Source organism: Macrosteles quadrilineatus, unplaced genomic scaffold (genome assembly GCF_028750875.1).
Source record: "Macrosteles quadrilineatus isolate MER2022 unplaced genomic scaffold, UCM_ALF_1.0 Scaffold_3__2_contigs__length_128488019, whole genome shotgun sequence".
In the NCBI taxonomy this organism is placed as follows: domain Eukaryota; kingdom Metazoa; phylum Arthropoda; class Insecta; order Hemiptera; family Cicadellidae; genus Macrosteles; species Macrosteles quadrilineatus.
In genome coordinates, this window is record NW_026542596.1 from 128,207,920 (window position 1) to 128,235,086 (window position 27,167).

Here is a 27,167-nt window from a genome sequence, read left to right on the forward strand (position 1 = left end):
TCAGGACTTAATTACATGACTTACAAATTCAAAACTTAACGCTTGGAAACTGTACAAAACGTCACAAAGCTTCTAAAGCATATACAAAACTGTTTTAGGACCACTCTATTCCATTACTAGGCATTAATAGAGACAAGTTTTACTCAGCTTGCCTGTTGTAATCAGGGCAGGAACACCGGATGTGATGTTAGAAGGTCGTTTACAGGACGATGTTTACTTTACCTCAGGCTCAGGTCTTTACAACATTGCTTTGACAGCTTCATGTCGCCATCACTGTCTAGACTTCATGGAGAAACTTTTGTAAAAACTCTATGTAGATTAAATCATGCCATTAAAAAAAGAGTAAACAATCAAATTTATCAGTGTTTTTATTTGTTTGAATTTCCAAATTAAATTTTGGCAATTCTTATAGGCCTACTTAGGCTATATATGCACGTTTAAATAAATAAATATACAATAATTTGTTAGAAGGTAAAATCTAATTTTTAAATATTAAAAGTACCTTAAATTGTCGTATTTATCGTTATTTAAGATCGAAATAATTGAAAAAGTCCGTAACATGCAAGGATGCAATAAAACAAAGAGATCATTTTAATAAGTTTAATAACAAGTATTAAATACTCTTTTTGCACATTTTTACTGTGCAACGTCAACAAATCCAAAAATAAATATTATTATTTAAGATTAAATAAGACTTGGTTAGATTACAAGATTTCTAATCAGAAAACACGACTATGTGATAAAGATTTAGTGTACTAGCAGACTTAATGATTATATTAAATATTTTGAGCGGTTTTTAGCCTTCTTAAACTTTCTAACTGTTAACTTTTAACGTAATCTTAATGTTTGTAGGACGTTGTTGCAGCACTTCAAAGAAGACAGGAGGAAAATAATTGTGATCGGATGAATAATAACGGAGTTTTTCAATTGCCTAACGCTTCTTTGATTTTGACCTGACAACACCGACGTGGTAAAGAGTAGAACCATCGACATTCTATACTTGAACTTCCAATTGAAACTATGGAGGAATTCAAGTATACGGAGGGAAACATGGATGACGCCGATGTGTATCAAGTGAGAATTTAAAACATTTTGGAATGTTTTGGGATTACGGTTGTGGTGATGGGGTTTACGATGGATTTGCATGCATAAAAAAATATACTGTTCAAAAAAGGTGGGGACATAATTTACGTAGTGATTCCTTGGGTCAAAACGAAGAGAAAAATCAAATTAAAACTTTTTCCAAAATCGCTTTGCTAACCAGATATCTGCTATTTTGTATTTTTACATAAACATATTTATCTTTAAATTTCTTTCAACTAATCTTTATGAAATTTTGTATGTATCTATGTTAAGGTAGAAAAGACCCATGTTAGAAAAAAACAACTTGATTCAACTTAATGTAAAATGAGGCAAACTTGATTAACTTCTGCCATTCTGCCTTATTCTACCCCATTTTACAACTAAAATTAGTAATATTCCAGCTATTTCTTATTCGATTTTTTTTAACGTGGTATATAGTTTGATAGGGAATTAAAAATGCTAAATAAAAGTCCTTGTGACATTTTTTCATATCAGCTACTTTTTAGTAATTTAAGTTTAAAAGATTAAAATGGCCATTTTAAAATTTTTAAGTTGGATCAAGATCATTTTTTTATAACATGGGTTCTACCTTAACATACATGTACAACGTTTCATAAAGATCGGTTAAACAAATTCAACGATAAAAATGTTAATGTAAAAAATGAAAAATGGCGAATGTCTGGTTAACGAAGCGATTTTGAAAAAAATTTATTCTTTATTTTCTCCTAAGGAAGATTCTTATTTTGAACCAAGGAATAATTACGTAAATTATGTCCCCAATTTTTGGAACAACCTGTATAATATTTAATATTGAGATGATAAATGGAGATTGGTACAATACTTAGGTGTTGGGTATGTCTCGTATGAGTTATAAGGAACAAAATTAATACTTGGAAACAATATAATTGAAAATGGAAACCTTTCGTGTAGCCAAAAAGTGGCTGATTCTATCTTACGTTTACAATACACTTCTGCCACACCCTGTTTACTTCTAAAATAGCTTTAGTACTCTCCATCGTAAACTTTTCATTATACTGATGAAAAAAGTGAGTCCTCATCCATCATCCATCAAAATAAAAATATATCCCAGCTTCATAAAGCTTGCAAATGATGATATATCAATATACAGTACCAGTAGTTTCAATAATTATAATTATTCCAATAGTAAACTTATAAATCATACTTCTAGGTAATAATCAAAAGTCATACTTAGAGATGTCTCTTTATTGTACATTCACATATAAAAAATAAAATGGGAAAATGTAATAATTCTAATTGATGATTATTGTTCAACCCCTCCTAAATATTTTTGTAGCCATGACATTTTTCTTCTATATAAAATGATTGTAAATAAAAACAATTTTCTATGACGTTATACTGTACTAGAGGTCGTCCAGTAATCGAAAACTCGACCAAAAATATGTAATGTACAGACTTTTTTATTTTTACCCAAATCATGTGATTAGATTTTCTTCCATTTTCTTTGATTTTCTGTTTGTATTTCGTCACCAACATGGCTGCCCATAAGGTCCACGTAATTTTTCTTTAAATTTTAAATTCATTTTTGTGCTTATTTTTTAGTCTATTTTAATTTATAAAGGTATTCTGCACATCTACAGGCAAATATCTTTCTAACAGTATGCGTAGATTTTACCTGTGATGCACACGAGATGAGAAAAAAGGTTTTAAAGAAACATGCTTGCCTATTAATATATAGATATGTCGCTTTAGAGATTAAAATATTTCAGAAGCCCAAGGCATTGTTGAAAGCCTGACAAATTATTCCCGATGCTTTTGTAAGCTTAATACAATGTACAGAGTGAGTAAACACTGAAGCTATTGAACTAAACTAAGAACATATTAAACAATCATATCTAGAATTGACAAAAACATAATCATTTGAAAACCCCTATTTATTACTTTGCCCCAAATAGATGATTCCAATTTCCTCAATGGGAAATAATCAATTCATAATTATTACTGCTTTAATGAATTAATTAATTTTATAGTTGTCCGAGTGAAGATCTGAAAATCGTGTCTTTTCAACCCTTGCTCATTTCCCTCAAAAGCTCGTGTCGAAAAGAGTCTTTTTATGCCCTAGTGATGGAATATATTACTAAACAATCGTGTTATGTAAAGTATTTAAGCATAGACCTAGTCCTATCACATTTTTACACTTGCCAGGCAGAGTGCTAAAGGGTTTGGGAGGGTAAGGGATGACATGTCTGTTTGCTGACGTCTTGTAGTAGATTGTTTATCCCAGAGTCAAATTAATCAGACTCTAAATTGTGTTTCTTTATCTAATAGATTCCACTATATAAACTGTAACCTTAGGTGCCATTGGCTGTATGGGCTATTAATTAACAGCTGTAAGGAACATGTCGGCCTTAGTCACTAAAGACTACAAGATCGCGCCACTCATCCTACACTCATCTCCATTCTTCCATACTCCGCTTAAAATACGCACATAGTGGCATCCCCATCTTAAATAATTGATAAGTTAATTATAACACTTGAAAAAAGAAGTAATGTATTGGCAAATTATAATCTTAAATTTGACTAACACAAGTTATTATGTTTATTCCATTATTGATTTGTCAATACAATATACCTATTATTTTCCATTCGTCCTGACGAGATACATTTCGAAAAAAATCTCTACCTCTAGAGTCTAGAAGATTGTACATAATTATAACAGGTTTCTAAGGGTAGTTTAAAATCGATCGATTCTAGGATTATGTAACTTAAATACAATGGCCGTTCAAAATAACAAATCGTTAAACCCTATCTAACATCGGATAACTGTAACATTACGGCAATGACTTTGAGTGAGTTTCCTCACCCAAAAACCTTTCGGAATTATCAATGGGTTTTCCAATATCTTAACAATAATCACGACAGTTTAGTTTATATACTTTACGATTATATTTACAGAAAACCTGTGTAGACAGGACTAATGGGTTAGATATTGATGTTTTACGCCAATAGAAGTAATAATAATGTTATTTTTTCTTTAAAGAAATGTAATGAATTGTATCCTCCTGAGAAGCTATAAATTAACACTTTTAACGCATTAAAGGATTTGTTTTACTTTTAAGAAATTCCCAATAGGGAAGAAGCTATTTAACTTTAATGCTCACGTTTTTAAATTTCACAACACAATTTATCATATTTGTCTATATCATCTTACTCCTTAACCTAAAAAAGCAGCCGAAGACATCAGAGGAAGCTTCACACCATTAATATGTTCCACGGAAGGAGTCCCCCACAAAGAATATGAAGCGTTTCAGAGGAGAACAAGCGAAGCCCTGGCTGTAAAATGGAGAAAACCATAATCCCAAATTATCGGATGGTTGAGGATCCAAAGCCAGCTTTCCATCATTCGAGCAGTTTCGCTTAGGCTACGGGGAACTAGACGAAAAATTCGAAGCATTCAATTTGAAGACGGTGCCGCAATTCCCCCATTGCTCTATTGAGCTTTCATTTTATTTTTTTATACATCCCAAGTAGCTAGTATTTTAAAATTTAATGTTTTATTATGTAATATGCAAATTATCACATTAAAGTCGACTCATGGCTTATAGAATATGTGACTTCTTTGTACAAAATACCACGGGTGTAGACTTTTCACACTTACGTCTTATCAATCTTTGAATTTTTATTTTAGATCGATTAGACCGTCAAAGTACAGTATTGGTCAGCATTAATTCATTTAGTGGCTTCAATCAACATGTTATATCTTAGCCTAATTCTTTCGATATTTACCAAATATTTCTGAACAAAATTCTTATCTACGAAATAACCCAATTTTCACCATCACAAGTCTGAACTACTTTTTGGGATAAGTGGTGGTAAACACGCACATCGTATACATGGTAAAAACTAGTCAAGGTCTAGAGACTACGCCATATCCGTGTAGTTGGGTGTAGGGTGTAACAAGGGCCACAAAGTACTAAAATGGAGGAACGAGTCTTGTAAGCGGTGAGTCTTCGGGTAACCCCTTATTTTGCTCTAGTTCTTTTAAAAAAACATTGATTAATCATATAACAAGAATGGTATTTTCATATACATTAAACATATTTTGTCCTACAATCACCACAGAAAGTTGCTAATTGCCGCATTTATTTAGTTCTGCCACACTCTTTTTTACTTTTGCCGCACTCCTTTTTCGTCGCACTACGGTATTCCAACCAAACAACACAAATCAGCGAGCTTTTATTAGGCACGAAATACGTGTACGCTTGAAAATAATAAGCTGGCAACACTTGAAGACATTACGACTACGATCAGCTGGTGCAGCATTTCCCATTTCGTTCAATGTTTGGTTTTAACCTAACCTAAAACGCGTTGTACAGTGTTTGAAAGACTAATTATTTGATTCATAGTAACTGTAGGATTTTCATGTGTAACACGAGTGAAAACTGCCTTTGCTGCACTCGAGAAACTTTGTGTGAATCAAAGTGCCACTTCGCCCACTAGTTACACAAATAACTATTGCCTACATGTATGTTGTTTATGTATACAATGGCTATTCATTGATCCTTGAACGAAGGTGAATTCATCCCAATGCATTTGATGAGAAAATATGATTAAATTCAACAAGCACACTATTGGTTGATCCAAAATTCTAGTTAGTTGACTTTCGTCATCACTTTCCACTCTCTTATGCAAAACGCCAATAAGTACATTAATTTCGCCTCGCGATTTTTTGGTCATATCATTTCACTTTTCAGTCTTGTAGCATACTGTGAGCTCTTCTACATAAACCTTGGTGTGCGTGCAGCCTCAAATCAGCCCAAAATCGTAACCACAACTGAGCACACGCAACTGCCATCAAAATGTTTCCCTTACAGTAGGTATTTATTACTTTTGAAGTTAAAATAAACATCTAAGATTTATTTGGTCTTATTATACATTACATATAGGTTAATCGTCCCTAAAAGCTGAAAACAATGTTAAGGAATGTACTATTCTAACACTAGAGCGCGATTATAACTTCTTGGGTTATTTGAATATCTTCAAATCATTACATGGAAATAAAGGAATCTTGTATAAAGTACTGCTTGTCTTGGTAATAGAGTGATATCTACAGTGTGAAGTTTACTATAGAAAAATACAATCCTGATATAACATTGAACGAATAAAATATTGTAGCTACGAAATCATAAATATACCAAGTATATATCAATCAGCCTATTGGTTTGTCTAACTGTAAACTTAACTATACGGTGATAAAATACGGGAACCTAGCATCAATGGATATCCAAACGCGTGTAGCTACAATAACTAGGTCTACAAACCCGATTGCATATCCTTATACTGTAATCCTTAATACCCCGTCGAGTAATTTTTATGTAATGACTAACATTGAAATAATTACTGAAATGCTGATCTTTTAATTGAATTCTTTCACACGCCTTTACTTACAACTCAGGTGGTCATTTACATTGAAATAACTAAGCGAATCATGATAATACTTACCATAGTAGGCCTTCGTTATACTAACAAATGGCAAGACATTATCTGGTTAATGATTTGTTTTGCATTACAGCCAACGTTAATGATCTTATAATTATTAGCGAATTTCCTATATAGGGAATAAGCTATTACCGTAGGTCTCATGGTAAGACCTAGACCCGGGACCGATTTAATTTTTCGTTTCGAGGTCCCCAGAGGTCAAAAATTGGGTTTTCCCATTTTTTGCACTAAAAAGTTTCTCAATTTCTTTCCAAACAAATTTGTAGAGCTTAAAAAAATAAATAGTTTTGTATATCGAAACGTTGTTGTATGCCTAATGGTTACGGAGATAATAAAAAAAAATTAAATTAAAAATCCCCATTGTATTCTAAGCTATCAACATTTCAATTATAAAGAAAAAACACCTCAATACCTTCCCTCTAGCAGCAAACCTAAGTACTCATTAAAATTAATGTTATTTAAACAGGAAATAAATCTGACAATTTTAAGGGAATATCTTAGTAGAAATCCAGCCCGGTAAATGGAAATTCGCTTAGTCTGCAGGTTTGCTGCGGCGGGGGTATTTTTTTCTTTATGGTTTCTACTGTCACAATTTTCCCTTCCACATCTGAAAATGTTTTGTCGATGAAATTGCATTAACCATGTGTTCATCCACAATATTTACGTAAACGCGTATAACCTCAAATTCGTAAAAAGTGAAATTAAAAAATCTCTACAGATAACTATACATCAAATAAAACCAGGATACTATAAACGATGATATTAAATAGAGACTAGAACAAACAAGATTATCCTAGTGGAAAGTCAAAGGCGTACAAATTATTTCCACTGACGTATGACAGATGCTGTGTTGGTATTTCCCCTGAATGATATATACGACCGACTTGTGTTAGTGGTGCAGTTGAAGAAACAGTCTACGCTTTGGTTAGTTTTGATTTATATTCCTTGCCTACTCTATGCTTACTCCGCATATTTAGTAGGAAGAAGTGGAAGAAATAGTGTTGTGTATTTTCTTTAGGTTAATTTTACTTTCCATTGGAGTTCGGTCTGTACGGTATATGCACGGTCTTGATGTAAGTTTTGCTACGCAACTAAAGGCATGCATTATATGTAACATAATACTATTTTATAAGGCTTCATACATCCAATTTAAATGGATTTTTTTAATATTCCATCTTTATTCTTCACCGTATGCACTATTCGAAAATAACTCATCAATGCTTTTACGTGAAGTACAAAAAAAGTATAGGACTACTCGTTTTAACTGTGTAGTTGATTTCGCATTTTAATTATCAACTAGGAATTTTTTAACATACTCGTAAATGGATTCATTGTTTGGTAGTAAACACAATCGTTTGATGATAGTTATTCTATGTTAACATGTCTAACTTTTTATATTATTTAATGTTTAAGTTTTAGACATTACTTAATTCAATTGTTTTAAAACCATTTTCAAAATGTGATAACTGCACATGGTTAAATACATTGAGAAATTGACTCATTTAAAATTATCCTTACAAACTTTGTAGGTTCGATTCTAGCTTTAAAAAAATACCATTGGATTTATACATGGCCTTATTATGTTCAGATTTCTAGTTATTAAGTATTTTTTTATAGAAGGGGAATTAAATCTTACCTCATGTTCCTTTACGAGCATATTAATGGGGTTTTTTAACGCGTGGGTGTATGTGGTTCTTTTGTGGAATATCCTCAACATTCTAAACTCTATGAAATGTATTTGTGAATCGGTTTAAGAGGATAATAATTGAATAGTAGTGGGAATTGTTTGATTTTAAATAAGATCAACGAAGAATAATTGCTATTTATTGTAATTACAATAACTAACTTATAGCTATTTAGGCAACCTTTTCCACAGTAAACTCGATTTTTAGGCTGGGCTAAGCTATCCAAATGTTCAATTTCCCTAACTAGCTTAGATATACAAATGTACCATTAACAAGTATCTAAGCTCATCGATTTTATATTTTAGCAAAAGATTCAGATCTTTGTAACTACGTCATCGACATTGTCTTCGATCATAACAATTCAGTACAGTTCTTATGGTTAGATACAACAAACATACATCTGCTCTGTAGTACAGAGCAGATGTATGTTTGTTGTATCTAACCATAAGAATTAAATATTGGCAGCAGTGCTGGGGTTAGCATAAGTTCTGGTGTCCACCGCTAGGAGCGCCGTGTAGTGTAGAGCGTGTGCATTAACCACACGGCGCTCCCAGCGGTGGACACCAGAACTCATGCTAATCTAAGCACTGCTGTCGATCTATATTTAATTCTATTTGTCTATAAGAATTAAATATATACTGACCACAGTGTTGGGCTTAGCATAGGTTCTGGCATCCACGGCTAGGAGTGCCATGTATTGTGTAGAACGTGCGCTACCTATATGGCACTCCCAGCGGTGGACGCCAGAACTCCTGCTAACCTCAGCACTACTGTCGGTATATATTTCTATTTATCTATGATTTAACAAACCTCTTGTATGTTCCGCAGGTGGAGTATGTAGACAGGACCATGGTGCTGTGTTACATTCTCGCTGGAGTGTTGGCAGTGATTCTCATCCTCTACTGGAGTTTTGAGGTCCACTACTTCATCAGGATGGGACTGACTGTGTTTAATGCGAGGGTGTTCAAGAGAAAAGTTCATATCTTGGACTCCACCTCTGTCACTGGTGAGTTTGTAGAGGTTGTTCATTCTAGGCTTACCTGTAAACCACGTTAAATGCAACTTTTCCTTAGCAACTTTTGCGGGTAGACTTCCACATCTGTTGGCACAAACAACCGAATGTAATTATCGATTATTTGTTATCGTTTCATTCGCTATATCGTTTGGTTAGTTAGATTAGGTTATTAACCTTACCTAACTAACTAAACGATATATCGAATAATCGATATATTGATTGATATTTTCATTCGGTTGTTTGTGCCAACAGATACGGAAGTCTACCCACTTTTGCTAAATTGGTGGTTTTAGCGTAAAATCTTTAAGACCTCATAGTTATCTAGAGTTTGTCATTTCATTCCTTATTATTAGATTCATGCAATTGGAAAATGGTAACGTAGATAATGGGTATGGATATTACCTAAAAGCTTATATGTTGCAGTATTATTAGACGTTTCTAATTTTCATTTCCCAATCCTACAAAAACCCAACAATGAAAAAATATGTTAAATTACTCTGTGTAATTTATTCAAACCTGTTTGTTATAAGAACCCCAAACCGATTAAACAAGGAAACATGACGATTTTGTCGCCAGGATTATGTCAATCAGCATTTTAAGTAGGTTAGGTTGGTAGCCGTGTCGTGTCAACAGACATTGTGAAGATATCAGCTGTTTGCATTACTTTGATGACTCAGCCGCGAGTGTTATACGACTTGCAACATAAATAAACATTGCTTCTTCCTTTGTCTTTTGTCGATACAATTAACTATGTTATTGACCTAGAGAGGATAGTTATTTGTGTAACTAGTGTTGCAGTCGTGTTACACATTATATTTTTCATACAATTACTATAAATCGTATAAATAATTAGTCTTTCAAACACTATACAACACGTTTTTTAGGTTAGGTTAAATCAAAGCGTTGAACTATACCAGCTGATCGTTAGTAGCATATTTAAGTGTTGCCAACTTATTTTCAAGCGTACACGTATTACGTGCCTAAAAGCACACTGTTTGCGTCGTTTGGTTGCAATACTGGAGTGCGGCAAAAGTAAATAAATGCAACAGTTAGCAACTTTGCGTGCTATAATCAGTTCGAGGAAGTACACTTTGTCAAGTATCTGTAGGAAAAAATATACATATAAATTAACTTTCGACTCTATTCAGCAGTTCGCTTCCAAACAAACATTAATATTTGAATGGCTGTGTTTAAGTTTTTGAGAAGTTACTTTGCCCTTGGAAACCGCTAAACATAGTATTTTTTGACATAGCTATCTATGCGTTCTCACACTTCATGGTAAAATTGGGCCAAATTACGAACAACTGTTCCTGGAAAAGCGGATATAAAATTACTCAAAGAAGATTAAATTTTTTCAAAATATCTGATCACAATTTTTCAATTTTATCTTGAACTGCTATTCACATCCAATGTTTTATATTGGCTACTAGCTGTACCCGCGGGCTTTGCCCCGTTTAGCTTCATATGTGAGCTCGTTCGCATGGCTCAATCACGTCCTGGTTGAAGTTCGTTCGCTACGCTCACTCACCTTTAGGTTGGAGCTCGTTCGCTGCGCTCACACGTCCTGGTTGAAGTTCGTTCGCTACGCTCACTCACCTTTACGGTTGGAGCCCGTTCGCTGCGCTCACTTGCCTTCAGGTTAGCTCGTTCGCTACGCTAACTCGCCTCCGGGTTGAAGTTCGTTCGCTACGCTCACTCGCCTTTTGGTTGCAATTTAGCTGTTGTCATAAATTTAAAAAAATAATAGTGCTGCACTCTGTTGGTAATCCTTGTAACTTTAATGCTATTGAACATCACAGAACAGAACCAACTTGTTTAATTGAAACAGCTGTTATGATTCATTAATTCCATTTAAATATGAGTACTCATTAGGTTAACATGGGAAACTCCAGAGCCACTGGGGCGGAGCCCGAGAGTCCGATCAGAATAAAAACCACTTAGTTTTCCTATTTAATGCCTAAAGAATCAGTGTACCAAATTTCAGCCTCCTAGGTAAGTGGGAAGTGGGAGAATTAGTGATGAGTGAGTGAGTGAGTCAGTCAGTCAGTCAGTCAGTCAGTCAGTCAGTGAGGGCTTTGCCTTTTATATATATAGATAATTTTACATATGTCGTAATTAACCCTCCCCCACCTTTATCGTGAAGTGCATTTATTGTTCCATGCTGATAACGAAAGTATACGAGTATAATATCATAGATAAAACATACTCCTTTTGTTGGTTAGTCTATGATAATGCGTTGAATTTTTTTAATGAAGTTAAAATTGTTAATGTAAAAAGTTAGTAAAAGAATCAAAGAATCAACTTATAGTCCAATAACAATTTGAATAATTCTCAACAGATTTATTTCCCGAGTGATCTTGCAAGTTTGAAGGAAGATTTGTCCGTTATCACATATTAGTTTTGGATAATCTTTAACGTCAAATCCTTTAACGTCTTATACTGACCTCGTTCACAAACAAAAACATTATAAATCAAAACAGGCACTTAATACGTTTAAGATTATTCAGTGACGTATTCGATTTAATTGCATCAGTTTGTATAGTTGTATAGCTAAACAAAATGAAAGATTTCACAAGCGAGCAAACTGTATGGTATTGCACTTTGTTATGACTTGACTCTGATTAGGTTTAGCAGTCATTCGTCATTGCTAATAGTAAAGTTAAAGTGTCCATCATAAATAATTATCTTAGAAAAATTTAGTGGAATTGTGCTTTCAGTCAATTTAGAAGATTAATGTTTTTACTAACACTCCAGTCGCAGCACTGTAATTTACAATTAATTGCTTTATTGAATATCCAAGATATCTTCCGAAGAAAATAAACTCTTAGAGCATTCCATCCCCATGTTAAAGTTGTCGCCTGTTTTTTTAACCAAAATTGTCGTAGTTGATGTGAGCCACCGACAGATTGTGCTGATCTAAATTACTTATTTCTGTCGAATACACAATCTTTTTTACCAATTCAAACTAATGGAATGACTTATTGTGAGCCATAGCAACTGTTATGACCCATCAACTTGGCCAGCAAACAAAAATTAGGTAGAAAATAGAGTTTTAGTCACTAGAGCATTCTGTGACTGGCTCACACAACTACGTTCTTTTTTAACAAAAAATTGGCTACAGCTGGTACATCTATATGTAGACATAAAACATAATACTAATTCCACTTACATTGTGTCATCTATATGAGATGTCTACTTAGAGCCAATCCTGACATGAATATGGTCTAACAAATGAGATTTATGCTGAATTTAATATCCTACCATGAAAGAATCTTGCCAAATGTCATGAAGAAAATTCGTGACAGCACCAACCCACTTCTCAATAGCAGTAACGACGCACATTGTAAACATAAACAATAAAATGTCTTACCATTACAACTCCTACCACGTATACATTTTGATAGTTTTGTGCCAAAACGAGATCTGTTAGTCAAAACATCAGGGACACACAAGGCTTTGTGAGGCTTGTATTGAACGTTTGCCAAACTCCTAAAATCTAGCGAACGACTCGGTTTCCATGCGGTCCAGGAAGGGATCGAACCGGTGACCTTGGAGTAGTAACGCTGTGAAGCCACACAACTGGGACAGGTTGTGTGATTGTATCGGACTCGACCTCATCGAAGTCTATCGCTATCACACAATTGCTGTGGATTTAAAAATCACAAACCTCTTGACTCTTAATTTGGACTATTTTTATAGCTCTCCGAGTTCTTTGTTTTGGATTTTTTTTTTTAGCTCTATGAGTTCTTTATTTTGGACTATTTATAGCTATCTGAGTTCCTTACGGTAGACTATTTATTTGACGGCTTTTTAAGTAACATGCTTGTAACTCTAGTCCATATAATTTTGTTATGCACCATAATGTCGGCGATTTACTTTAGATTTCAGCCATCTTAAATAAATTTGAAAGTGTTTTGTTAGAATTTTTACTGTTTAATTGTTCTCTTTAAAGTTTGTATTTTCTAGCAGTTTACAAATTATGTTAAGCTTTATTTTTGAGTGGCAAATTCATTTTTCACATGCGTTTATCAATTATTTCGCAATATACATCCAACAGAAGATGAAAATAGTATTACCTTATTGCTAATTCCTCGACTCTTCTCCAACTATAGCAGAAGGATATTTTGAAGCGTGTAGAAATAGCTTACAATATAAATTTGTTAAAAATGGTTGCATAAAAATTATATTGTTTTGAAGCTTCGTATCAACTATAACCAGCCTTAGGTTGAACAAAGAAGAGTCGCGATATTATGTTTTTTTCGACACAAACGTTATAAAAACGTCTTTTTCACTATGGCGTTTCAAGAACTAACTGCTGTTCGCATGAGAGGCCACCTTCCATAAGCACGTCCTGGAGGTCCAGGGGACCGCCGGGAAGGTGGGAGGTGGATGACCGAGGATCGCCGATTCCCCACACGTGGAGCCAGGAGCAGGAATGACCTTGGGAGAGTACATCCTCAAGGACTTCCAGGACAACGGGAAACGGGAGATGAGAGAAAGTTGTGTAACTGACGTGACAACGAAACTGTTCTGTCGAAGAGACTGCAATTTTTTATAACAAGTAGCAGAACAAGTAGTAGAATAAATGTAGGCCTATTTCTGTCTTGCCATAGTTTTACGGAGATATGCACCTTGGAAAAACCTCTCGTAAAAAAACAAATATTCAAACAAAACCCCTAAATATATGCAATTAAACACCGTTCAATATTAATGATCAATAATTGCATAAATTACTCCACTTCGCTATTTAAATGAGTTTCACGTGATTCAAGCAATTATAGTTCAACTTTTTCTTACAAGTGTTCCTATAATATTCACAGAGGTAATTTCGTGCGTAAAAAAAATCAAAAGTCTACTTGGAAGTACTAGTTTTTCTGAAACCCTAGAACACGAACACCTCTTAACTAATCACGTGTTTATAATTACATTTTTTTACTTTTGTGATAAGTGATTGCTTCGTCAAATGTTTTTATTAATTGGTTCACATTATTTAATAGCGTTTTGTCACCTTGAGAATGTTTTTCTCATCGAACCGGATGTCGGATTGCAGTTAGATATCCAAAGGTATTAAAGTTTGTAAAAAGAGTAATTACTTGTGTTTAATCACGATTATATCAGTTTGTAAGATTAACTTTGGATTGAATATATTCAACTTGTAGACCATCATGGGCGGGCATTATTTAGTCGGCTATTCCTGAATTGAGCCAACTACTCCGGGGAGCCACCCTGATAAGTTAACGGGGCCGCAAGTGGCATCCCTCTTTGACTGTATGATTGAGTAGGTTAGGTTAAGTTAGGTTAGGTTAGATTAGGTTGGGTTAGGTTAGGATTGATTAGGATGACACGTAAACAAGGTCATTCTTTCTGCCAGCAACTCACAGGAAGGAACATTTTTTGGAACCCTCTGAGGGCTTGGCACAATTAATGCGCGACCATCATCATCGATATCATACAAAAATTATCATCCTTGTAGATCAGATTAAGATAATTTTATATAGTTTCTGTCTAGCTTACGTAAAGGGCGTTTTGAACGAATTTATTATTCAGTATTACCATTCAAAACAAACAGTTTATGTCTTAACATTATTATTTCTTTCCCTCTGAAATATTATCAAAGATAAAAGAACAGTCTGTAAAATTTACCCTAGCTTCAGAACGTCTCTCTTCACATTTTCAATATATGAGAAGTCGCATACAGTACACTATAGTACAGAAAGTAGCTAATTGCTGCATTTACTTACCTTTGCCACACTCTTTTTACTTTTGCCGCACTCCAGTATTCCAACTGAAAAACACAAAACAGCGTGAGTTTATTGGACGTGTACGCTTGAAAATAAGTTGGCAAACAAGTCACTACGACTATGCTTAATATTAACTGTAGAAAAAATATTATGTTTAACACGATTGCGAATTGCCTTTACTGCACTCGATAACCTTCCACACTCTCCTACGGATCGTGCGTCCACTAGTTGCTCAAATAACTATATCAAACATTTTACGATAATATTCTCTTCTCTATGATACTACAATCATGTCATCGAAGTGAAGCATTGTTGATTGTTGCGTTCCAATGCGTATGTCGACACGATGGAAACAGCAACCTGCCCAGCTCAAGGAGAACATCTGGATGTCCCGGTTGTAGCGATATAATGAAAGCTGACTTACCCATAATGAAACAATTAGTGACAAAAAATCCGAGTATTGAGAAAAAGCGACAATTTTCATAGACGTGACAATCGGATCACTCAGTAATAATTTATCCCCCAAAAATTATATAACTTAAATAGTTTATCAACATTAAATCCCCCAACTCAGTTGAGAGTAACCATGATATAACTGCCGTAACTTAAAGTCGCTCCCTGCGGTGTGCGCCAGAACCTTTGGTAACTGCAGCACAGCTGACGGTCTATATTTAATTCTTTTTGTCTATTGTGCCGATCACTTGAACACCAGCCTGATTGGCGCCAATTTGCACAGCCGTGGTAACAGGTGATAATCAGCTGATCGAGCAAGGCCAAGGTCAGCCATGATAGTGTTTATCCACGTGAGTGGCTCAAATATTTGTATACTACAAGTGTGTTTGTCCAGGGTTTATAGTCAGTGGTTTGGCTAAATTGCAATCGTTTCTCGGTAACGTGGTCGTCGGTAGCGTAGAATGTGTGTACTTGGTATTCTGCTTGGTAAAACTGTTATGTACATTGTACAGGGTGAGTCAGTGAAACGGGCTATTTTCTTATAACGTTAGTAAATAGAGGGGAAGAAGGAAAAGGGCCGAGTAAGTTACCCTGCGTTCCCAACCTCTGGAAGTTTAGTTGCCATACTTAGTTGCCATACCATCAGCAAAATATGCAAGATGGCCCAAAGCTAATTCACAGCCTATGGATGAGCGATGAGGCTTATTTTCACTTAACGGGATGTCAATAAGCAAATTTTTGATATTGGTCCGTCCACAAGCACTTCATGAATGGCCAGTTCACTCTAATAAAGCTACGGTTTGGTGTGTCGTTTCTTCCCTTGACATGAAATGGAGATATTGCCTGGCCCCCTTGATCCTCTGACCTCAGCTCCTGTTTTTTTTTGTGGCTTGACTAAAAGTTTAAGGAGTTGACTCTGATATTATTTTCAAGACTTGATGCTTGTTTTGTTGGTTCAACACAAACTTCCACTCATTTACTACGTTTTTTAATGAATAAATCGATCGTATGATGTTTGACCTTTTTTTAATACTTACCGAAAAATGGTCCGTTTCACTGACTCACCCTGTACAATCATAGACAAAAATAATAAAATATAGAATGTCAGCCTTGCTGCGGTTACCATGGTTACCAAAGTTTCTGGCGCAAACCGCTGGGAACACCGTGTAGTTACGTAGCACGTACGCCGTAACTACATGGCGCTCCCAGCGGTGTGTGCCAGAACCTATGGTAACCGCAGCACAGATACGGTCTATATTTGATTCGTTTTGTCTACAATACGTGTTGTATGCAGTGGATGTGATCGTCTTAAACTCCGAGGGTCGTTGTTCCAATTCCAAACTAAATACAATTTGTCATTGGGCTAAAATTAGGTAATGATGCTATTTAACAAAAAGTCAATGTTAGTTGGTAACACGAAAAGGACAAAATTGTCCTTACAAAAATACGACGAAATCCAACGGTGTGCAATCACGAAAAAACAAACACTAAAACATCTGAAGGTTCAAAACCTAACAAAGGCAAAAAGAAAAACATGACCTTTTGACGTTAGTGTAAAAATGGTATTCTTAACCTTCTTTAAAAAATAGACTACTTCAAAAATGGGTCTTTCCAATGAGAGGGCTGCCACTAATCCCGTTTATGCAAATGAAGGTGATGTAATTCAACCTAACCTAACTTGCATTCTAACAGTGGTGGTCTCTTCTTGGATATACCCATTGACTATCTTCTAATATATAAAATTCTCGTGTCACAGTGTTTGTCTGCAAACTCCTCCGGAACGACTTCACCGATCGTTATGAAATTTGGTGTGTAAATTCTGTAGGTATGCGAATCGGACGTAAACTATTTCCCGTTTCGTTAAAAGGGCTCCGCCCCAGTGGCTCTGGAGTTTCCCATGTTAACCTTATGAGAAATGGAATTAATGAATCTTAACAGCTGTTTCAATTAAACAAGTTGGTTCTGTTCTGTGATGTTCAATAGCATTAAAGTTACAAGGATTACCAACAGGGTGCAGCACTATTATTTCTTTTACATTTATGACAACAGCTAATTTGCAACCAAAAGGTGAGAGAGCGTAGCGAACGAACTTCAACCTGGAGGCGAGTTAGCGTAGCGAACGAGCTAACCTGAAGGCAAGTGAGCGCAGCGAACGAGCTCCAACCTAAAGGTGAGTGAGCGTAGCGAACGAGCTCCAACCCAAAGGTGAGTGAGCGTAGCGAACGAACTTCAACCAGGACGTGATTGAGCGATGCGAACGAGATCATCTTGAAAATTAAACGTAACGGTACTTTCTTTCCATCGGTCTGTCTTAGGGGAAACCTATAACTTAGGCGATACGAAGTTCGCCGGGTCAGCTAGTAGTGTTATATAGTCAATGATATACCCCTTCTAGATTCTTCACGAAACTGACACACCGAGATTTTATGTTTCACTCTTGCCCTATTCTTGTACGTTGTACACATGGTATGTACGTGTACATGTACAGGACGGGCGTGTGTACTTGACCTCATGTACGGCCTCGACCGCTAACATTTGTTGCATGTTAATCATAGTTGCCTAATTGAATAGAATACTGCTGTAACAGAGTCTTTAGTTCAAAGACTATCTTGTATCGTTATTTGATAACAAAACATATTATTTGATAGTAAGGATAGGCACATGTTTATGATACAGTATGTTCTAAAACATAGGGATTTAGCCAAATTAGGAAATAATGATTTCTTAAAAATCAATAAAGGAATATTTTGATGATGAGCTTGAGGGTAAAACTATATTGACTATATTGTCTATTAAAAACACATAAATATTAACAACACTGATTAATTAGTAACAAAGTAATATTCCTCTTCTAACACCAGTCCAAACTTTTATCATTGTCATTATTATAATTTAAAATAGTCCACGTATCATCTTATTACAATTTTAAAATAAAATAGTGACATTTCGTACATTTTTAATCATTTACAATTTTATCTTTTGAATTTCGCAACACAGATTCACAGAAAGCTATTATTACAAAGCTAAGTAACTTAGAAAATTTCACATTAGCGAAAACATTTGCTATAAAAATTGGAGCAGTAAAACAGTTCGCCAACTCGTTACAGTCGCAATATGGACTTGGCTCCTGCTCAAACGCTGATACATACTGCAGTACATTAACGTAAGCTCATGCTATCTATATCTGTGTTCGAACTGCAGGCGTTGGCAAACTGAATGTAAATACTGTATTCATTATGGACAATAATCAAAACAGTTTACGATAAACTAATTACTGACCTCCATGCATAACATTTTAGCACCCATTGCACTGTGCCAAAAAAGAGTGTTATATTTTTGGCAAATATTATAGCAAACAATCAATTTACCAAATTCTGCACCCAAAATTTGAACTATTTGTAATGCTGCAAACTGTTACATGAATGAAAATATTCCAGGTGTGTGCCTGAGTACGGATGTGGATACACTGCTGTACCATATGAACAATGCAAGGTATTTACGAGAGTTGGACTTTGCCAGAGTGGACTTCTACGAGAGGACAGACTTGTACCGTACCATTCGTGCCAAAGGTGGGGCCGTTGTCCAAGGGGCATGTACCATCCGGTACCGACGGTTTGTGCGTCCCTTCTCCGTTTACACGATTACCTCCAAGGTAGGGGCTCAACTTCTCTTAAATGTGTGTGTGAAGATTATGAATCTGTGAATCGTGAGTGTGTGAAATTCACGGAAGTAACTTGGATACTAGTTGTGTATGCAATATGCAATCTTATAGTTTATTTGTATTTAAATAAAAACCGTTCATTACCATCCATGACTTCATAGCACATAAACAATCTAATGATTCAACCAAGTTTGTTAATTGATTTTGCATTGTTTGTAATTTGGTAAATGTATGAATCCCATTGTTTGGAAAAGACTCAGATTTACTTACAATTTTATAAAGAAAAGAGATCTCATCATTATTGCCATAAAGAGTATTTTGCCAGCACATAAAATTGTTAGGAGTTATTCATTCCAAAGTTAAGTGTGCTCATGTATTTATTTCAATCATCTGACAGTGAAATATAACTACCTCGCACACTCTACATTTTTAGCCAGAAATATTTTTCTATTTTTACCCAATGGATCACTCTTATCTAAATAAAAGCGCAAACTCCCCAAGAACTCTCAGGTGATCCTAGTTTTTGTTGGGTGACTAAGGGTATCCGCCTAACCAAAGGGTGGTGAGTCAGTGGCAGAGTCAGTAGTGTCGTGGACTTCGGGCCCAAGGCAGCGATGTCGTGGGTTCGGATCCTTGGTCACTGCCGAAAACAGTTTATCAGTACATTTCACCTTCGTACTGTACCGGCTCACCCCTTGCTTTGCTGGATACGTTCTACACACAGATCTGTAGTCTATGTGGACGGGCATGCAAGGTTAAAAGAGACCGCCAACCTCTTAAAAACAAATTGCAACCCTTTGACAGTATTCTCCTTACAATCTTCCTTTCAGTGATTGAAGTCTTATTGTCACATTTCTTGCATTAATATGTTTCTCAACTTGCAGATCGTCTATTGGGACCAGAACTCCATCTACATGGAGCACAGGTTCATCACGCCCAAGGACGAGTTTGTGAGAGCGATCGCGCTGTGTCGCCAAAGGCTGATCAATGTCTCTGCGGAGGATGTCATGACAGAGTTGTTATCCAACGGAGCCAAAGCGGCAGATCCCGAGAGAGGGCTGGAGAAGCCCGAGTGTCCTTTGGAGGTGCTCCGATGGAACGAGTCTAACGAGATCTCCTCTGCAAATCTCCGCAACGGATGCTGACCTCGGTTGGACCTTCCTGACAAGGAAGAAGTGACCATCGACATGTGAAAGTGTTGTGATAAACTCTCTCAGAGAGAATCGGACAAAGTGATTTTAAGGTCTTAAAACTCTGCAATGCACTATGATACAGTGTACTTAAATGTTTGTGTTATTCTGTCCTTTGAAGTGTTTTTAATGATTTTATATGTAAGGATTTTAGACTTAAAATATAAAATATTTTAAAGCTTTGAATGTAATGTGAGATGCTTTGGTAAAATTGTTTAAATCGTTCGAAGCCGTTATTTTTTCAGTTTTGTTAAAGCTTTGAAAAACAAAGGTATAATTTGGAATACAATTTGACAAAAGATTATCAATTTCCATATTTCCTTATGCACTATGTAGTGCTGATTCAAATTTGGTTATCAATTATGGTTATCAATTATTATTTTGTAATTTTAAACTCAGTTTTTAGAGTAGTTTTACATTACTCTTGATTATATTGTGACACTTTCACCTTATAGCTAAAGAGCTAAGGAACGGAAGTACTTTTTTCTCTATTGGGTACCCATGAATCTGTACGGTATCTAATGTTGACAAACTTGTAGATTCAACTTGGACATTTAAATAATGTTATTGTTAAATGTAGACCTAATGTTACTTAATGCTGTGGTTATATATATAAGTTAGAGAATTGTAAAAAAAAACAAATTTGTACATACTTTAGTGTTTATTTATCATAGAACCATGTAAGGAGATCAACATGGTGACTATAGTAGTTAGAGAATATTTCCTTTCATTGGACTGTTACACTAGTCATTCTAAAATAACGTGTTGTAAGTTGTAAAATGCCTTGATGGAACTTCACGTTCCAAGACCATATTCTTCTAGCTATATCTGTTATACATTGAAATTTGACTCATGCTCTTCCATAGAATCAAATTTGTTGTTTTATTTAAGTTTTTAAAGACTGAAGTGATAGAAAACTGTAGCATATATGGTTCCAAACACAACAAAAACTCTTGAATCAAAATTATAGGCTTACTGCAGCCTATTCACACACATTTTTAATAATTTGCCGTATCAGAACTTTAACCCTTTTCAGTCTGTTTATTTTTGTCTGAGGAAAACCAACTACTTAGGGAATGTTTTTCTTCTATTCAGATGGTACAATCAATAAAAAGATAGTTATATCTTTTATGATATAAAAAATAAACTACCGTAATAATTATGTTTCCAATATTGAACTCATGTTCATTGAAATTTATAAGTTTGAGTTTGGTACTTGGAAACAATACTGTATACTCCAAATATTTTTATCCTCTATTGTATTGGAAAGTTTGATTAATCAAATCATGGTTCTATTATTACTAATTTCTTTGTGTCAGTGGACACTCCAGTAAGTATAGGCTACATCAAATCAAATCATTTTCTATTAGATCAAGATACCATTTAGCTTGTGATCAAACTTATTAAGTGACAAAAATAGTTATAAGTTAGCATTATTCGTCTGATGTTTTATTGACGAGTAAGAGATGTTGGATATTTTCCATGACACTCTAATTAGTTTAGGTGATTTGAAATCATAATGTGTTAGGATGTTTGTATATACTTCTAAATTGTATGGGTAGTATAAATATATATCAACATTTTGCTTTGAGCTTTATTAAATTGTCTGCTGTTACGAAATGTACTTTCTACTGTTTCTATTTTTTTTTTATCTTTAAAGACATTTACATGTTGATTACATGTTATTTATAATAAAAGTTTACAGTTTCAATGGGGCTTTTATTTCAGAAAGATGAACCCTTGTTAAACTGGATTTCACAGTTATGAAAACCATCATTTCGTACCACTCTCTCAACTATGTACCCGGGAGTGTTCTAAGTAGATTGGTTAATCAATCCTATATTGGTTCAAAGATGGTCATGTACCCAGGAGTGTTCTAAGTAGATTGGTTAATCAATCCTATATTGGTTCAAAGATGGTCATGTACCTGGGAGTGTTCTAAGTAGATTGGTTAATCAATCCTATATTGGTTCAAAGATGGTCATATACCCGGGAGTGTTCTAAGTAGATTGGTTAATCAATCCTATATTGGTTCAAAGATGGTCATGTACCCGGGAGTGTTCTAAGTAGATTGGTTAATCAATCCTATATTGGTTCAAAGATGGTCATGTACCCGGGAGTGTTCTAAGTAGATTGGTTAATCAATCCTATATTGGTTCAAAGATGGTCATGTACCCGGGAGTGTTCTAAGTAGATTGGTTAATCAATCATATATTGGTTCAAAAATGGTCATATACCCGGGAGTGTTCTAAGTAGATTGGTTAATCAATCCTATATTGGTTCAAAGATGGCCATATACCCGGGAGTGTTCTAAGTAGATTGGTTAATCAATCCGATATTGGTTCAAAGATGGTCATGTACCCGGGAGTGTTCTAAGTAGATTGGTTAATCAATCCTATATTGGTTCAAAGATGGCCATATACCCGGGAGTGTTCTAAGTAGATTGGTTAATCAATCCTATATTGGTTCAAAGATGGTCATATACCCGGGAGTGTTCTAAGTAGATTGGTTAATCAATCCTATATTGGTTCAAAGATGGTCATGTACCTGGGAGTGTTCTAAGTAGATTGGTTAATCAATCCTATATTGGTTCAAAGATGGTCATGTACCCGGGAGTGTTCTAAGTAGATTGGTTAATCAATCCTATATTGGTTCAAAGATGGTCATGTACCCGGGAGTGTTCTAAGTAGATTGGTTAATCAATCCTATATTGGTTCAAAGATGGTCATGTACCCGGGAGTGTTCTAAGTAGATTGGTTAATCAATCCTATATTTGTTCAAAGATGGTCATATACCCGGGAGTGTTCTAAGTAGATTGGTTAATCAATCCTATATTGGTTCAAAGATGGTCATATACCCGGGAGTGTTGTAAGTAGATTGGTTAATCAATCCTATATTGGTTCAAAGATGGTCATATACCCGGGAGTGTTCTAAGTAGATTGGTTAATCAATCCTATATTGGTTCAAAGATGGTCATGTACCCGGGAGTGTTCTAAGTAGATTGGTTAATCAATCCTATATTGGTGCAAAGATGGTCATGTACCTGGGAGTGTTCTAAGTAGATTGGTTAATCAATCCTATATTGGTTCAAAGATGGTCATATACCCGGGAGTGTTCTAAGTAGATTGGTTAATCAATCCTATATTGGTTCAAAGATGGTCATGTACCCGGGAGTGTTCTAAGTAGATTGGTTAATCAATCCTATATTGGTTCAAAGATGGTCATATACCCGGGAGTGTTCTAAGTAGATTGGTATATTGATATATTGGTTTAAAGATGGTCACATTGCTGCTAGTAGGGTGTTGACAGTTTTAAAATCCATTTGTAAAATTAATGATAACTGATTAAAAATAAATTAAGTGACAGTGGGAACAGATTTTATTGTACACGTTCCATATTGTGATTTTTATTTTAACTTAAATTTAAGGAAAAACAAATTTAAATTTTAAATTTGTGATAGAGGAAATTATGGGGGGTGAGTATAAGTATAATACTGTACAGAAGAACCTGTATTAACCGCCACTCTCTGTTATCTGTCATCCAGCTACATTACATAGATTATTTTAGAATGTGATTTCATTTCTTTGTACAAACATTGAACAAGTAAAGTAGATTGGTATATTATTGATTAATGATAAATCGTCAATTATATGGCCTTCAATTACATACCGTACCGACAATTCGTATGTAAGAAATTTAATACAAGTATTTATTATTCACTTGTACAGGATTTCATTTCTTTCAAAACCTTTTAAATCTACCCTCAGCACAGGTTTATAACGGGATTTTTGCTATCCTTCTATTTGCTCCCGGTCTCGAGGGTAACGGTTATAGTAGAGGTTTTACTTTATTGTATAGTGATATTTTTATTTTTGTTAATCAGTATTTTTGCAATACCATCTTTTTAGAAGTAGGGGCCCGCTCTGAATGTTTGCTCTGGGCCCCACTCTAAATGTTTGCTCTGGGCCCCGCTCTAAATGTTTGCTCTGGGCCCTGCTCTGAATGTTTGCTCTGGGCCCTGCTCTGAATGTTTGCTCTGGGCCCCGCTCTGAATATTTGCTCTGGTCCCTGCACCACCTAAGGCTCGGCTCTGTTTCAGTAAAAGTAAGCTTTAGTTTGGTAGGAGAGAGAAAAATCAGTTGTTCCCATTGTGACTTATTTTACATATCCTCGCCGTCTTGTAAATAGTGTGTAAACATATCCAATATTTTTGGAATACATATTTGATGATGCCTGTAGTTTTGGTAGGAAGAGAATTGTTATCAGAAAGAAACTTCCCAAGTAGCAGAAAAACGAGAAACAATTGTTTTAATATCAATTTTAAACTTATATTAAAACTGTTATTAATATGAGTATAGTTGACAACCGGCAAAATTTAAAATAGTTCAAAAATTGTTTTACAACTACATTGCAACAATTTTACAACAATTTTTAAACTGTTTTTACAACAATTTAAAAATTGACTTTGCAACAAGTTAAAAACTGTTTTCACATAGGACCAACCATGCCATGGGCATATTCCTAAAGGCGAAATAATAAAGATTTTGTATGAAATGCATATATATCAGTTGAGCATTTTGATTAAATAGTTCATAAAAACAAATTTTGAGAAAAAACTAGAATCAAAATTATCTTGCCCCACCACGGGTCTTGAGCCCAGGACCACCAGACCATGAACCCCCTTACCTTACCTCTGAGCTATTTGTGGTTGTTGATCATTTATGTTTTCAATTGGTAAAAGAGGAGCGGACAGTTGCAATGGTTGCAATACTTAATACTTTTGATCTATGATTATGTTTAGACCTCAAGTTGTTGAATTGATTTTCTGGGAGATGAGGAGGATACCGGTATTTGAATGTAGATGAATTAATTAACATTGCTAATGTTATCATAATTATTGTTATATGATTAATTCATCTACCCCCCTTAAATTGTTCAACTACTAAAAATTTGCTCCAATAACTGAAAAAAAAACAACAAAAATATTTGCATTATTATTATTATATGTTAAGCAGGTGTTCCATCACTGTATCTAGTATCACAACTATCACAATGAATGGTAACTTATGCATTATGAATTTATCTATTCAAGTAGGCCTAATTCAATATTCATAATGTAATAACTACTACAAAATTATAAAGAATTGTATTATATTTAAAAAATATTATTTTTAAGAAGAATTATTTTATTTCTATGCTTTACCTGTACAATAAACATAATTTTTACATATTTTAATAGGTACTTTTCCAACTTCATTTCATTTTCAATTAAAAAATTTAAACATTATAGGCTGTTATTTAAACACTATTGATAACACCTATTTATCTAGTATATATTAAAATTAAATGCAAGCAAATTTAAAAACGGCCAAAAAGGGATACAACCCATTAATTAAGATTAAACATAAATAATCAAACAATATAAACATTTATTTTAAAATTGTTGAAACTTGTTTTTTTAAGAACTACACAAACAATTGTTAAATAGTATTTAGTGCAGTAAATAGAGACCGAAAAAGGGGGGTTAACTTACAAACGGTCCGGTAAGTCTAATGTTTAAAACGAAAAATGCACAATTCTCCCCCCTCCGCCATATTGAAAAATAAAAAAATCGGTACTTTCTAGAGATTTTCGCCTATATCTCCGTTTTGGTGCATCTTAGCGAAAGATATGTAATGTCAATGTTGTAGACAATTAATTCTCTTATAATATAAGTATAACAGATATGGCGTAATCAGATATTAACCATACGTAAACAGATATTAAAAAACGGATTTCGGCATTGAAATCAGCGTGAAAATCTAGTTTATAATGATGTGTCACAACGTTATCATTACATTTAATTTTTTTATTTATATCCAATATGGCGGATCCAAGATGGCGGCCAAAATTGAGTTCCCTATCGAAATGAAGTACTACCCACCCAATAAACATCAGTGGTCGTCCCAAGTCAATATCTCAAAAATTTTGAATGAAATATGCATGTGGCATATCTTTTTCAAATTTGTCCAATGTTGGAAAAAGCCGCCATTTTTAATCGAGATTATAGGAGGTTTTCTGTGGACCGATTTTTGGCAACCTTTAGGATGTCACTCTGCAGACCCAACACTACAAAATAAAACCATAAAACGTTTTCTTGCAATTTTTTTAACCTTTCCCTGTGTCAGTTTTTTTAGTTTGCTTGGACTAATAGAGATTTGACAAAATAACAAAAAAATTGATGTTTTATTGTAAAAAATATTAAGTATTTTCGTATCCATAAGTCTTAGAATTAAATTTTTATACTTATATTATAGGAAATTAAAAGTCTACAACATTGAAATTGCATATCTTTCACTAAAACGCACCAAAACGGAGATACAGTAGAGTCCCGCAAACTCGGCACTCGATAACCCGGCAGTCTGGATAACTCGGCCATCACCTGGCTCAGAAAATTAGTGATTTTTTGAGTCAGAGTTAAACATGGACTCAAGCCAGCTCAAGTCAAATCATTCGCAACTTGTACCAAGGACTTGTTGTACTATATCTGATGACTTAATCCTGACTTGTAATATAACTATAAATAAAGAAGGCAGCTAAAAGGCTTAAAAATTGTATTGTTCTTATTTTTAACCCTAGTTCCCGATAATCCGGCATTTCACAAACTCGGCACCCTTCCAGTCCAAATTACGCCGAGTTTGCGGGACTCTACTGTATAGGCGAAAATCTCCAGAAAGTACAGATTTTTTCGATTTTTCAATATGGCGGAGGGGGGAGAATTGTGCATTTTTTGTTTTAAACACCTACTTACCATCCTAGACAACATATAAAAAATTTAGACTTACCGGACCGTTTGTAAGTTAACATACCTCTATTCACTGG

General features: G+C 34.7%; 1 protein-coding gene across 3 annotated transcripts in view; it reads left to right on the top strand.

The window, feature by feature from the left end:
• LOC128989990 (protein THEM6-like) overlaps positions 1–22,003 on the top strand; it is a 44,915-nt gene extending 22,912 nt beyond the window's left edge. The window contains exons 2-5 of one of the 3 annotated variants that reach the window (XM_054412181.1): positions 853–1,074; positions 9,075–9,252; positions 18,893–19,107; positions 20,001–22,003. In XM_054412181.1, coding sequence (XP_054268156.1) covers positions 1,021–1,074; positions 9,075–9,252; positions 18,893–19,107; positions 20,001–20,261 — 708 coding nt within the window. In that variant the 5' untranslated portion in view covers positions 853–1,020 and the 3' untranslated portion in view covers positions 20,262–22,003. The remainder of the gene's footprint in view (positions 1–852; positions 1,075–9,074; positions 9,253–18,892; positions 19,108–20,000) is intronic. The other 2 variants (XM_054412182.1, XM_054412183.1) reach the window with 2 other exon arrangements.
• Positions 22,004–27,167: the final 5,164 nt, after the last annotated feature.